General features: G+C 40.9%; 1 protein-coding gene across 2 annotated transcripts in view; it reads right to left on the reverse strand.

The window, feature by feature from the left end:
• Positions 1-14,316, reverse strand: part of TGM5 (transglutaminase 5) — a 59,184-nt gene that overhangs the window by 8,193 nt on the left and 36,675 nt on the right. For both annotated transcript variants that reach the window (XM_069105695.1, XM_069105694.1), the window contains 3 exons: positions 8,209-8,347; positions 7,346-7,449; positions 6,401-6,640 (listed from right to left, as the gene is read on the reverse strand). In XM_069105695.1, coding sequence (XP_068961796.1) covers positions 6,401-6,640; positions 7,346-7,449; positions 8,209-8,347 — 483 coding nt within the window. The remainder of the gene's footprint in view (positions 1-6,400; positions 6,641-7,345; positions 7,450-8,208; positions 8,348-14,316) is intronic.

Below are 14,316 nucleotides of genomic sequence, written 5' to 3' on the forward strand. Positions count from 1 at the left end.
TGTCCATCCTGGAGTTTGTCGTCTACAATGAACTTCCACGTGTATCTCTATATGCTTGTTCTGCAAGCTTTGAGAGAAATAAACATTCCCGTGCAACCTAATTTTGTTTGTCTCTCTAAGAATGAACTTAGTAATGATTGACAGAACTCAGGACCAATGTCTTTTTTTTGCCACTGCCTAATCCATACCTGAGAATTATTTCACCCTTGAGCACTCCCATACAGTGGACCTTTTCTGGAAAAACTCAATTAAGGGGGTATCCCTCCATAATCTTCCAAGACAAACCATCCCTCTTTTGGATAGCTCTGTTAGGAAGTTCTTCCTTCTATCATGCTCAAATTGGCTTCTTTGCATCTTCTACCCACTGCTTTTGACTCTGTCCTTTAAGGTCAAACAGATTAAGTTGAGTTCCTTATTTGAGGGACATCCTTCAATTTGAAAATAGCTCTCATGCCCTCCTGGGACTTTTCTTTTCTAACAGGCTAACTATCCCCTGTTCTTTCAGCTTATCCTCATGTAGCATGATGCTCAGATTCTCCTCTAGTTCATCCTCAACTTACCAAAATCCTTGCCAAAATGTAGTGCCCAGAACCACCCACAGTAGTTCACCATACTCCAAATACTGTTGAACCATGTCAGCAGGGTTAACATCACCTTACTTCTGGAACCTAGGCCTCTCAATTCAACCTAAGATTCCATTAGTTCATTTTGCCACCACAAAATACACACCATTGGCTCACATTAAGTTCAAAGCCCACTAAAACCCTCCGATAATTTTCAGACAAACTATTGCCAAAGCATGCTTTCTTGTGTTAGTAAAGTTGACTTTTGGAGCTCAAGTCTAAGAGTTTATATTTATTCCTATTGAATTGGTCATTCAGTGTGTTAGTTTCACAACATGCCCCATTGTTCTGAGGTATCTGGAAAATCCATAAGCTGAAAGAGAATTCTGGGAAGATGGCAGAGTAGGTCAGAAAATTTCAAGCTCTCCAGATTTCTCCCACAAATGAGATAAAATAGAGCCTTGGGACAAATACAGAGCAGGCAAAAATAAATAAAAGCAGGGGCAGAACAGTGGCCCTCCCGATCAGAGAAGATCTGAAGAAAAAATCCCAGGAAGAGATTTGGTGTCTGTGAAGAGCAAGCACCTCCAGACTAGGTCCGCTTAAATAACAAGGTTTAACCCCAGTTAGTCTGCCTCTGCCCTAGCCACAGGAACTCTTACCCCTGGAACAGTGAGAGTAGCTGGATATCTGAACCAGGGAAGAAAGAGGGAACCTGTGTTGACAAGGAATGCCAGACCCAGCTGTGCTGCGGAGACGTTCCTACTGTGGTCACCCTTTCCAGATGAAAGTTTGGGAGTGAACTCATCTGGCACAATTCAGAATCAGAATTCAGAGCCAGCTCCAAATTGGATTGATCACAGCTTGGTCCCTTACCTACTCCATCAATCTCGGTGAACATTGTGAACTGACTCTGAAGCCTGAACCTTGACTCTATGCCATATGAGGACGACCTCAAGGAGATGGAGAAGTTTAGGCTGAAGATGAGAACATTCAGGGTGTATGAGAGCTGTCTTCAAGTATTTGAGAAGCTGTCAAATGAAGAATGATTAAACTTACTCTGTTTGGCTCTGGGAGCCAGAAATGGTGGGAAATAACAGAGATACATATTTAGATTTGGTGTAAAGAAAAATTTTTCCATAATTAGAGTAACCCAAAAGTGGAACAGACTGCCTCAGAAAGCAATGGACCGCCCTCGTCACTGGATCATAGATTTAAAATCAGTTTACCAACCTCCTCAGTTTATAGTTGAGGAAACTGAGACTCAGAGAATTTAAGTGACTTACACAAAGTCACAGAGATAGCAAATGGTAGAGCAAAAATTTGAACCCAAGTTCTCTGGTCCAGCAAGTTTTCCCATCTCACCATGTTAGCTCCATCACTGGAAGTCTTAAAGCAAAGGTTGAAAAAGCAGATCTGGAAGATGTCATGGATAAGTGAGGGAGGGGAGGGAATAAGCATTTATCAAGTATCTATGTACCAGGCATTGTGCTAAGGGTTTTATAAATACCATCTCATTTGATCCTCATAACAGCCTTGGGAGGTGGGTGCCATGATGACCCTCATTTTGCAGATGAGAAAACTGAGGCAGACAGTGGCTAAATGATTCCTCAGGGTCATATGTCTAGTAAATATCTGAGGTCAGAATTGAACTTAGAACTTCCTGACTCCAAGAACAGTGTTCTTCCTACTGAGCTACCTAACTGCCTCTATCATTTCTCTATCTACCCCCACATATATGTATGTACATATATTTATGTGTGTAAATATACATGTGTGAATCTATATCTATATTTATACACATGTATGGATTGAACAAGATGGCAGCCAAGGTTCCTTCCAATTCTGAAATTCTGTGACCCTGGACTAACATAGAGACCTTAAGGTTCCATTATTATTTAGATATTTTTAGATTAGATGGTGTCTGAAATCCCTCTCAACTCTGAAATACTGCGATATAAACCACTCTCACATACCACAAAGAAGACATAGGGAGAGAGTCCCAGGACCAATACCAGAAATTGCAGTTCCGCTGTGCCTCCCATCCTCAGCCTTCCCCCTGCACAAAGTCCATTTACTCCCACATATTCTTGTACAGTCATCCCTTCCATATTGTAATTTTCCCCATCACAGTTTCAATATATTGAGGGTCAGTGTAATAAATTAAATGGGAATTTTTTGGGAGTTTTGCAGAAGCTGCTGACACATAAAGGCCAGTAGACAACACAGAATCTATGACCAAATACTTAATCTAAATTTTACAATCAGATACTGTAAAGACTCCATTAAAGAAAAAGAAAAAAATTAGAGGGGACAGAGCCAAGATGGTGGAGTAGAAACAGGACTTCTGTGTGGCTCCAGCTTCCACCTCCCCCAATACATGTTAAAAAAATGACTCTAAACAAACTTTAGGGCTACAGGACCCACAAAGTGATAGAGAGAAACAAATATCCCACAGAAGGAAACCCAGCAGGCAGGCAGGCAGGGTCCATGTCAGCACCCTGGAAGCTGAGCCCAGCCCCAGGTGAGTTCAAGGTTTTAGCCCCAGGGCCACCCCAACCAGAGGTGGCTGGCGCAGACTTCACTATAGTAAATCACCAGCAGCTGTAGCAGTTTCCAGACTTCTCAATCCACAAATGCCAAAGACAAAGTAAAAGGTAAGTGTGTTCAAACAGGGGGGAGTGTGGTCTGGCTGCTACCCCCAGAGCGAGAAGTGGTGGAGATGCAGCATCTGCAGCTGCTGCCCCGTAACTGTTTCCGGAGCTCCTGGCCTGCAGATTGTAGGGGGCCAAACAACCATTCAGAGTGTAAGCGCTCTTGCTTTGATCTTCTTGGATCAGATCACAGTCTTGGGTGGTGGTCCTGGGGTGTGTGACTAGTGAGCCAGAGTGTGTGGGGGCTGTAGAGGGGGTGCCTATCTAATAGCTTTGTCAGCTGCAAAAACCCCAGCCATTTGGGACATTGCTCTCTCCATTCTGGAAGCAGAGTTCTACCATGGCAAAGAGCTCAAAAGTCAAGTAATTGGCTGCCAATATGAGCAAGCACAGGAAGAACAAACAGACGATAGAATCCTTTTTTGGGGGACAAAAAGATCAAGGCATGGAGTGGGAGGAAGACATTGAAGTCAGAACTCCTGCATCAAAAGCCTCCAAGAAAAATATGGATTGATTATAGGCCATGGAGGAGCTCAAGAAGGATTTTGAAAATCAAATAAGAGAAGTGGGGGAAAAATTGGGAAGTGAAATGAGAATTATGCAAGAAAATCATGAAAAGCAAATCAACAGCCTGATAAAGGAGAACCAAAAAATACTGAAGAAAATAACACCTTAAAAAATAGACTACCTCAAATGGCAAAAGAGGCCCAAAAAGCCAATAAGGAGAAGAATGCTATAAAAAGCTGAAGTTGCCAGATGAAAAAGGAATTTCAAAAACTCACTGAAGAGAATAACTCCTTCAAAATGAGATTGGAGCAATTGGAAGCCAATGACTTTATGAGAAAGCAAGATACTATAAAACAGATCTAAAAGAATGAAAAAATAGAAGGAAATGTGAAATATCTCATTGGAAAAACCACTGACCTGGAAAATAGATCCAGGAGATATAATTTAAAAGTTATTGGTCTACCTGAAAGCCATGATCAAAAAAAGAGTCTAGACACAATCCTTCAAGAAATTATCAAGCAAAATTGCCCTGATATTCTAGAACCAGAAAGCAAAATAGAAATTGAAAGAATTCACGGATCACCTCTTGAAAAAAATCCCCAAAAGATAACCCCTAGGAATATTATAGCCAAATTCTAGAGTTCCCAGGTCAAGGAGAAAATACTGCAAGTAATCAGGAAGAAACAATTTGAGTATTGTGGAAACACAATCAAAATAACACAAGATCTGGCAGCTTAGACATTAAGGTATAGAAGGACTTGGAATATGATATTCCGGAGGTCAAAGGAGCCAGGGCTAAAACCAAGAATCATATACCCAGCAAAACTGGGTATAATGCTACAGGGAAAAATATGGTCATTCAATGAAATAGAGGACTTTCAAGCATTCTTTTTTTTGGAGGGCAATTGGGGTTAAGTGACTTGCCCAAGATCACATGGCTAGTTTTTGTGTTAAGTGTCTGAGGCCGGATTTGAACTCAGGTCCTCCTGACTCCAGGGCAGGTGCTCTATTCACTGTGCCACCTAGCTGTCCCCTCTTTCAAGTATTCTTGATGAAAAAAACTGAGCTGAACAGAAAATTTGACTTTCAAATACAAGAAGCAAGAGAAGCATGAGATAATAAACAGGAAAAAGAAATCATAAGGAACTTATTAAAGTTGAACTATTCACATTCCTACATGGAAAAATGATAATTGTAACTCATGAGACTTTTCTCAGTATGAGAATAACTGAAGGGAATATATATGTATATATGTATGCATACATATATGTATGTATAAGAGGATGTATGTGTATATAAATGTATATATGTGAGTGTGGGCATTTGTATGTTCATGTATACATAGACAGAGGACACAGTTGAGTTGAATATGAAGGGATGATATCTAAAAAATAAAATTAAGAGGTGAGAGAGGAATTTATTGGGAGAAGAAGAAAGGGAGCAATAGATTAGGGTAAATTATCTCATATAAAAGAGGCAAGAGAAAAATGTTACAATGGAGGGGAAGAGCAGGAAGGTGAAAGGGAATAGGACAACCTTATTCTCATTGAATTTGGCCTAAGGAGGGACACTCAATACACACTCAATTGGGTATCTTACCCTACAAGAAAATAGGGGGGTTGGGGACAAGAGGAAGGGGGATAGAAGGGAGGGCAGATTGGGGGAGAGGATACTTAGAAGCAAACATTTTTGAAAAGGGATAGGGTCAAAGGAGAAAATAGATTAAGTAGGGGACAGGATAGGATGGAAGGAAAAATAGTCTTCCATAATATAACTACTATGGAAATGATTTGGGTAACTACACATGTACAATCTATATTGAATTGTTTATCTTCCCAGTGGTGGGGGGGGGGGTGAGGAGGGAAGAAGGGAAAAAATCTGAAACTCAAAGTTTTAAAGACAAATGTTTAAAAATTGTTTTTTACGTGCAACTGGGAAATAAGATATACAGGTACTGGGGTCTAGAAACTCATCTTGCCCTACTAGAAAGTTAGGGGGGTGAAGGGGGCGGATATAAGAGAGAACAGATTAGGAGAAGGGGTATTCAGTAGGCTTGATATCTTGGGGTGGGGGTAGGGGAAAGACAGGGAGAGAAAAAATTGTAACTCAACATCTTGTAGAAATGAATGTTGAAAACTTAAAATAAATAATTAAAATTTTTTTTTTGCTTTTTTTCGAAGGGCCATTGGGGTTAAGTGACTTGCCTAAGGTCATTTTGTGTTAAGCGTCTGAAGCCACATTTGAACTCAGGTCCTCCTGACTCCAGGGCCGGCGCTCTATTCACTGTGCTACCTAGCTGCCCCAATAATTTAAATTAAAAAAAAATTAGACTTATTCTCTAGTGTGAAGGGAGGGCCAAAAATTTTAACATGGATTTTCCAGATCACAGGGCGTCAGCTCTCTACCTGTGATGTGGAAGGGATAACTGTATATTACCTTACGTGAGGGATTTGCCCCAAGACATGCTAGCCCCTTCGCGTTACCCGCATCTCTTCAGTATACTAGTGGAATTGATAAAGCCCCCACCCGACACTGTTTCAGCTGTTTCCCTAAAGTCATCTCTGGGGCATGGTACCAGGTGTTACCTATGCTCCTTTCCATTTCTGTGAGAAGCAGGGACCCATTCTCTGCCATTCTAACACAAGTGCATGAAGTGACTTGGTGTTTGGGCTGTACCTTCTTCATACTTGTAGTTTTCAGTAACATCCTCCCTCTCATCACTCTGGACGCTCTTGGTACTGATAAAGTTGCCAACCAAATTGGTGTCTCGGTGAAGTTTCTCTTCCTTCCCACCGTAGACGAGCCAGGACACGCAGTCGGCATTCACCATGGAGAAGGCAAAGGCCGTGTCATAGTTCAAGTCCACCTCCCCTTCCTTGATGGCTCTGACTGAGGCAGGACCACAGCAGTAGACACCTAGAGAAGGGTAGGAGGCAAACTTGGAAGGAACCATTTCTGGTGAGAGGAAGGCGCAAGGCTGAGTTGTATACACAATGACTACAAGAATATCAGCAAAGGCAACACTCTTGCAACAAATGTAACGATTAGCATTGGTGCCAAATGACTGAGGCTAAAACATACTAGGTGGCAGGGGGCGCCTATAGGATAGAGTGCCAGGCCTGGAGTCAAGAAGACTCATTGTCCTGAGTTCAAATCTAACCTTAGATCCTGGCCGTGTGAGCCTGGGCAAGTCACTTACCTCTGTTTGCCCCAGTTTGACCACCTGTAAAATAGACTGGAGAAAGAAATGGCAAACCATTGTAGTATCTTCGCTAAGAAAACTCCAAATTGGGTTATGAAGAGTTGGACACAACTGAAACAACTGAACAACAACAATGAAAAAAATACTATGTTCCTCTTGGTAGTGAGGTGGTAGACTACAGGTAAGGAAAACTAAATACCTTCATCAGTCATAGTGGCTGGATGGGGAGGTTTTGCTTAATTTTTTTTTCTATTAAAAGGGAAGGAGATATAGTGGGACTATTGGGAAGTAAATGTGTTTTAAAAATAAAAATTCATTAAATCTTTTTTTTAAAAAAAGAAAGTAAACAAGGCTGGGAAGAGAACAGGGACAGTGTGTATCTGGCTACTTGTAATTATCTTTCCCCTGAAAGACATTACCATTGCTTGTCTCTTGAGGAGTGGCATCTAGCAACTGCCAGCCTCCATATTTTGAGGGAAGATCTTTCCTTGCCATCCAGCATTCATTCCACACGTGGAAGTTCCTAAAAGACAAGCCAGGAAAGTCATTGTTAGATTGAGATAAAAAGAGGTTAATCTTCCTGCAGGTCACCCAAGCCTTCTGAGGCAATGGGGCCATGTGGATAGGGCACTAGAGTTGGAATAAAAAAAACTAGCTTCAGAGACATATAACTGTGTATAACCCTGGGCAAGTCACTTAACCTCGCTATGCCTCAGTTTCCTCATCTGTAAAATGAGGATAATCATAGCACCTACCTCTCAGGATTGTTGTGAGGATAAAAATGAGATATTTGAAAAGTGCTTCACAAACCTTAAAATGCAATAAAAATGCTAGCTACTATTGTTGATGTTATTCTCTTAATTCCTAACATTGATTTTAGTATTGGTTCCTTAGTGAAAACCATTACCCACCAACCAGAAAGAATTTTTCCCTTGAAAATTCACAATGGGGCTTCCTATTGTCTTTAATCTTTCAAAAAAGTACTCCTTGTTTCCCAGGACCAAAGTTTCTCTTAGACTTCTTCCTGGTATTATTGGACATCAGACCCTGATGATGCTGGGGCCACCGCCATGGTCAGATTGTTTAATGGAGGTTTTGGGGAGAATGCAAAATCTAACCCCGAGGCAAAGAGCTTTTAATGAATGAGGCATCTAAGTACCCTGATGCTTCCACTAATACCAGGGATGGACTCTAAGACTGTGGGGCAGTCAGGAGGATCATAAACATAGCCCTGCACAAAACTGAAGGAAGGTCTTCCATAGAGTTTAAGTGATATTCTCACCATACACTGTCCTTCTTCTTATTCTCCAGGATCCTGCCAGTGTGGTCATAATACGCATCAATAATCAAATTTCCATCTGTGTCATGCCCTGAATCGAAGTTGGTAATAACTCGAGTGGGGATCCCCAGGCACCTCATCACTATAGAAGGGATAGTAAAAGTTAATAAACAAATTAAATAAGCATTTATTAAGTGACTATTGTGTATAGAGGATAGTAGTATTAGAGTCTGGGAGTGATACAAAGTTTGGGAAAGGTACTGAGTTGGCCCTCATGGAGCTTGTAGTCACCAGGGGGTCAAGATACTACCACAGATAATTATAATATACAATGTTATAGAGTAAATGCATTTGAGAGCTACAAAACAAGTTTTTTTTTGTAAAGTATGAGGAGAAGTCATTACTAGCAGGGAAAATCAGGGAAGGCTTTATCCTTATAAAGGCAACTAGGTGGTGTAGTAGATAGAATACTGGGTTAGATACAAAGACATTAGTTCAAATTCAGCCTCAAATACTAATTGTGTGACCCTGAACAAATCACTTAACCTCTGTTTGCCTCAGTTTTCTCCTACAAAATTGGGATAACAGCACTTACCTCCCAAGGTTCTGAGGATCAAATGAGATCATATTTGTAAAGAGCTTAATACAGTGCCTAGTGCACAGTAGCTACTATAGAAAGACTTTGAAATATGTGAAATTCACAACTCAGGACCAGGGCCCTCAAAAAGTCTTATTTTGTTCTGTATTATTGCCTCCTTTCTCCAGGACCCGCCTGTCAAAGTGCTTAGCACAGTGCCTGGTATATAGTTGGTGCTCTATAAATGCTTATCCCCTCCCCTCCCCCTCAATTGTAAGCTGTTATACAAACATAGAGGCTTTAGCTGGAAGAGACAAAACTATTGGTCTCTTAGAAGAGAGGGGAATTGGGGATAGTCTTATAGGTATCCTAGATTTTGGGAGAACAGATTTCAAGGGGTACTGAGAAAGGATTCATAGGATCCAATGGATTAAAATATTTTAGGGGAAGTCAGCCCAGAGGGATGAGAAACTCTCAAGAATGAAGTTCTGAAGACACAAAGAGCAATTTTAATTAAGAGGAAGAAAGGAAGTTGTCTGAAGAGACTGATGTGGTTGTTTAAAGACCTCTCTAACTAATTTAGATTTCAACCTAGATTTTGTATTCAGAAAGTGTAAGTGTGGCATGACTCTGAAAGAAAAATGTTCAGAATGCTAAAGCTCAGAATGAGCTGAAGAAAGCATAGAATCACAAAAGGCACTTTTTGGTTTGTTTTTTTAATGTAGAGGGAATTCTAAATCCCTCCCTTCTTCCCACCTTCCTTCTTTCCCTTCTTCCTTCCTTCCTCCATCCCTCCCTCCCTTGCTTAATTTGTTCCTTCCTCCCTCTCTCCCTTCTTTCTTTCCTTCCTTCCTTCTCTCCCTTCTTTCTTTCCTTCCTCCCTCCTTCCTCCTTCCTTTGCATCATTCATTCCTTTCTTCCTTCCTCCTCCCCTCCCCCCTTCCTCCTTCCCTCCTTCCCTCTTTCCTTCCTTCCTTCCTTCCTTCCTTCCTTCCTTCCTTCCTTCCTTCCTTCCCCCAAGACTGAGTAGCTATCAGTCTACCAAAGGCACAGAAAGCACAAGGATAGAAATGCTGCTGATCCTTTGTGGGGGTCTCTGTGAGTAGCTCCAGAATTTCCAGCCTAGGCAAGATAAGAATACCTAGTCTTGCCAAACCAAAATCTCATTATAGTCCAGCTCTGTCATTTTACAAATAAGGAAATTGAGTCCCAGAGAGATGAAAGACTTGCTCAAAGTCACACAAGTATTTAAGTGAGAGAGCTGGGATTTAAAACCACATCCTCTGACTCCATAGTTAGATTTTTTCCCAACTGCATCACACTTAACGAAGACCACACTGGCACTGTCGGTTGTTGTTTTTGGCTAGGCTCAGGAAATACTTGAAGGTAGGGTTCCTTTGCTTTTATCTACAATTTTTCCTGTGTGACTTGCACTGGAAACCTTTCAAAATAAATATTCTGTGGCAAACAGAGCAGAGGAGAAGTAACAGAGGATATGAAGAAAACCATGGGAAAGACTGTGAGGCACGACAGCCCTTGGAATGTTCGTTAATGCCTTGCTTGTGAGAGCTTTCTCCTACTGGCTCCTACCTATAGGCCCTTTCATTAGCTTTCCTTGCTTACCCTCCTACTTTTCCTTTTCCAGACTTGGCCTGGAGAGAGGAAGACCTGAATTCAAATTGAGCCTCGAGACACTTACTAGCAGTATGAACTTAGGCAAGTCACTTAATCTTAATTTTCTGTAAAATGGGGGTAATAACAGTCCCTACCTCCCACAATTGTTGTAAACATCAAATGAGATAATAATTATAAAGCATTTAGCACAATTCCAGGCACATTGTAAGCTCTATATGAATATTTTTGTTTTTCAGTTGTTTTGGATTCTTTGTGACCCCATTTGTGGTTCTCTAGGCAAAGATACTGTAGTGGTCTGCCATTTCCTTCTCCAGCTCATTTTACAGATAAGGAAACTGAGGCAAACAGGGTTAAGTGACTTGCCCAGGGTCATACACCTAGTAAGTGTCTGAGACTGGATTTGAACTCAAATTAGGTGGATGGCAGGGGAAAGCCAAAGGTGGATGAGCAGCCCTGGAAAGAGTTGGGCAAGCCCTGAAAACCTCATGGACACCCTCTGAACATAGTGGTGGATCATAGATTTAGAATTGGAGGGGACCTTGGACTGTATCAAGTCCAACCCTCTCATTTACATATAAGGAAACTGGGGTACAGAGAAGTTAAGACATTTGCCCAGGGTCCCATAGCTACTATCTGAAGCAGGATTTGAACTCAGGTCCCCTTGATTCCAAGTCCAGTGCCAAGTCTGACCATTTTAGGCCTGGGGCCACTGTTGCTTTAAAAAAATATTTTCAGCTAGTTCTTAGACAGTCATTCATATTTCTTCTTAAACTGTATTATAAAAATTGCCACTGAGTTAGCTCCTGGTGGGGGAGGCGGGGCAGAAAGACTGATGCAGTAATCAAATTACCCATTCTTAGCAGTCAAATTCTCTGCCCTTGAACCCAGCTCAGAATGAGGGGAACTGTGGGAACAAAGAGAAACAATGAGTATGGCAGGTCTGGGCAGAACCAAAGAGACGAGGTGGGTGGGGAAGAGTCATCACAGCCTTGGTGAGTGTAGGCAGGGCTAGGAGATGCAGGGCGGAGCCAAGGAGGGGATGCTGGAGTGCTGGAAATGGAGCGAGCCCCGAGATCTTTGAGGGGCAAGAGCGGGGCGGCTTCCCGGTGTTCAGTCGGGGAACGTTTGGGAAGGGTAAAGTCGGAGGGATTCACGAGACACCCCTCACCTAGAAAACTTGCTGATCTGGAAAAGTAGGTCAGTCAACAATACTGATCTCAGACCTGATATACCCAGGCCACTATACCTCTGGCTTCAGGCATATTTCTGGGGAAAAAGGAAGGGCGACCTCCTGAGAATTCTTCCCTCTAATTGATGAATGGCTGCCTGAAGTACCAGTGATGGTATCAGCGTCTATTTAATGTTCTTAGTGTATATATAATCTCAATAGGTCATAGTCAGGGAGGTTTTGTGTTGTCAGGGCAAATAGGTGTCATGGGAAGATGACTGGACTTGGAATCAGAGGTTATAATAAGCTAGTGTTTATGGGACATTTTAAGGTTTACAAGGTGCTTTATAAATATGATTTCATTTTATCCTCACAACAACACGAAGAGGTAGATGATGTGATTATCCCCATTTTACAGATGAGGAAACTGAGATAGAGGTTTAATGACATGCCCAAGGTCACACAGGTATTAAGTGTCTGAGATAGGATTTGAACTTAAGTCTTCTTGACTCCAGGCCCAGCACTTCATCCACTCACTATACCACCTAAGTGTCTCTTGCATAGCTGCTCTCAACCTGTTTTCTTCATCAGTTTAGTGGAGATAATGGCAGTTATACTATTCCATAAGATTTTGGGGGAGGAAAGTTATATAAATGTCAGTTATTGTTACATATGTGGATGTTGTCCAAGCTAATTTTTTCTGATTTTACCCCTTATGTAGAGTCCAAATTGGGAGAGGCTTTAGAGATTATCAAGATTAACTCATTAAGTTTACAGATAAGGAAACTGAGACTCAGAAAAGGGAAGTGACCTTCCTGACTTTATACAGGTAGTAGTTGTAGTTATGGTAGTAGTAGCAGCAGCAGTGGTAGTAGTAATAGTAGTAGTAGTGGTAGTAGTAGTAGTAGAGAAGAATTCAAACCCCAGTTCTCTGATTCCAAATAGTGTGCTTTTATTTCTATACTACTTTCATTGTGTCACTTCCCTGAGCAAAAGTCTGCTATGGCTCCCAAATGACTCAAATCTAAACACATCACCAAACCTAAATAAACTACACCTCAGGTATGGAGAGATGGACAGCAGGTGAAATTTAAAACTATAAAGGCAGGTAGGTGGTATAGTGGATAGAGTGTTAAGCCTGTAGTAAGAGAGATCTGAGTTCAAATCCACCCTCAGACATTACTAGCTGTGTGACCCTGGGCAAGTCACTTAAGTGCTATAAACTCAGTTTACTTGTCTCTAAATAGGGACAATTAATAGCACTTGCTTCATGTTGTTGGGAATCAAATGAGATAATTAAGTGTATAGCACTTTGTAAACCTTAAAGGGCTCTATAAATGTTATTATTTAATTTAATAAGTAAATGAATTATAATATTAATTTAATTAATTTAAAATTATTATTAGAAGATGCTATGGTATCCTTAGGTATCAAATTTCTCTTAAACCTTTCTCCAGCGTGTTATAATGGAAGGAAAATTGGACTTTGATTCAGAAAACTTAGATTCTAAGCCTGGCTTTGCAGCTTACTAGCTGTATGACCTTGGGGAAGTCAAATGGGGAGGGGGATGGATGATTAGCCCCTGAGGTCCCTTATAGCTCTAAACCTGTGAGTCTGATGGCTCTGAATCTCATTTTCTCTATCAGTAAAATAGAGATATTGTTATTTCTACTACCTACCTCTACAAAGTTGTTTTGAGGATCAAACAAAATAATATTTGTAAAATTCTTGATTAAACCCTTGGGGATTTACAAATGTAAGTTATTATCATATTTATCCATCTTTTATAGGAAATAATTAACTTATGTGATTCCTTTAATAGAGTTCTACATTTATAGAAACATAAAATTGGCTGGCAAGTAAGTCTTATGTTGTGGTATAGTGGGAAAAATGCTGCCTTTTGAAGCCTGTTTCTGGCACTACTTTTGTGACCTTGGGTAATTCACATGACCTACCTGAGCCTCAGTTTCATTATCTATAAAGTGGAGTGATGGTGATACTTGCAATGTATCATGCACATGTATCAATACACATCAATGTATTATGAATAAGAAACTTTGTAAACCATAAAGTATCATATAAATACCTGGGGATAGCTTAACTGCTGAACCTGTGCACCACAAATTAAGATGCATCATAATCCATCTGGTGTCAGTGATTAGAATTTTAGGTATACTCCCTGGAAAGGAATAATCGATCTGTAGAGGGCTTGCTTGGAAAATCCAGTGCTATTGAAGAGATGGTAAATGTGATGGCTGTCTGGGAGGAGGCAGAGGAAGAGATATATTGAGAAATACAGATGATATAAAAACTAAAGATATCAATAATTTGTTTAAAAAAGAGATGGTATGTGCTATAAGAAATGATGACTACAATAAATACAGAGAATCATGGGAAAGCTTCTATAACTGATGCAAAGTGAGGTAAGCAGAGCCAAGAAAACAATAACAATGACTACAAAAGTGTAAATGAAAAGAACAACCAACATAAAACAAGGGAATGTTTTTAGAAAATCATAAAGAATAAGCTTGACACCGAAGAAGAGATATAAGAAGATACTCCTCTCTGCAGAGGTGGTAACTGGGCATGGGGGCAGGAAGGAGAAGAGGCCACAGGTGTGGAACATCGTATAGGCTGTCAGATTTTTTTTCCTTCCTTCCTTCCTTCCTTCCTTCCTTCCTTCCTTCCTTCCTTCCTTCCTTCCTTCCTTCCTTCCTTCCTTCCTTCCTTC

The sequence above is a fragment of the Petaurus breviceps genome, unplaced genomic scaffold, assembly GCF_028583685.1.
Source record: "Petaurus breviceps papuanus isolate PSGF00001 unplaced genomic scaffold, PetGlider_PUasm1.0 77, whole genome shotgun sequence".
In the NCBI taxonomy this organism is placed as follows: domain Eukaryota; kingdom Metazoa; phylum Chordata; class Mammalia; order Diprotodontia; family Petauridae; genus Petaurus; species Petaurus breviceps.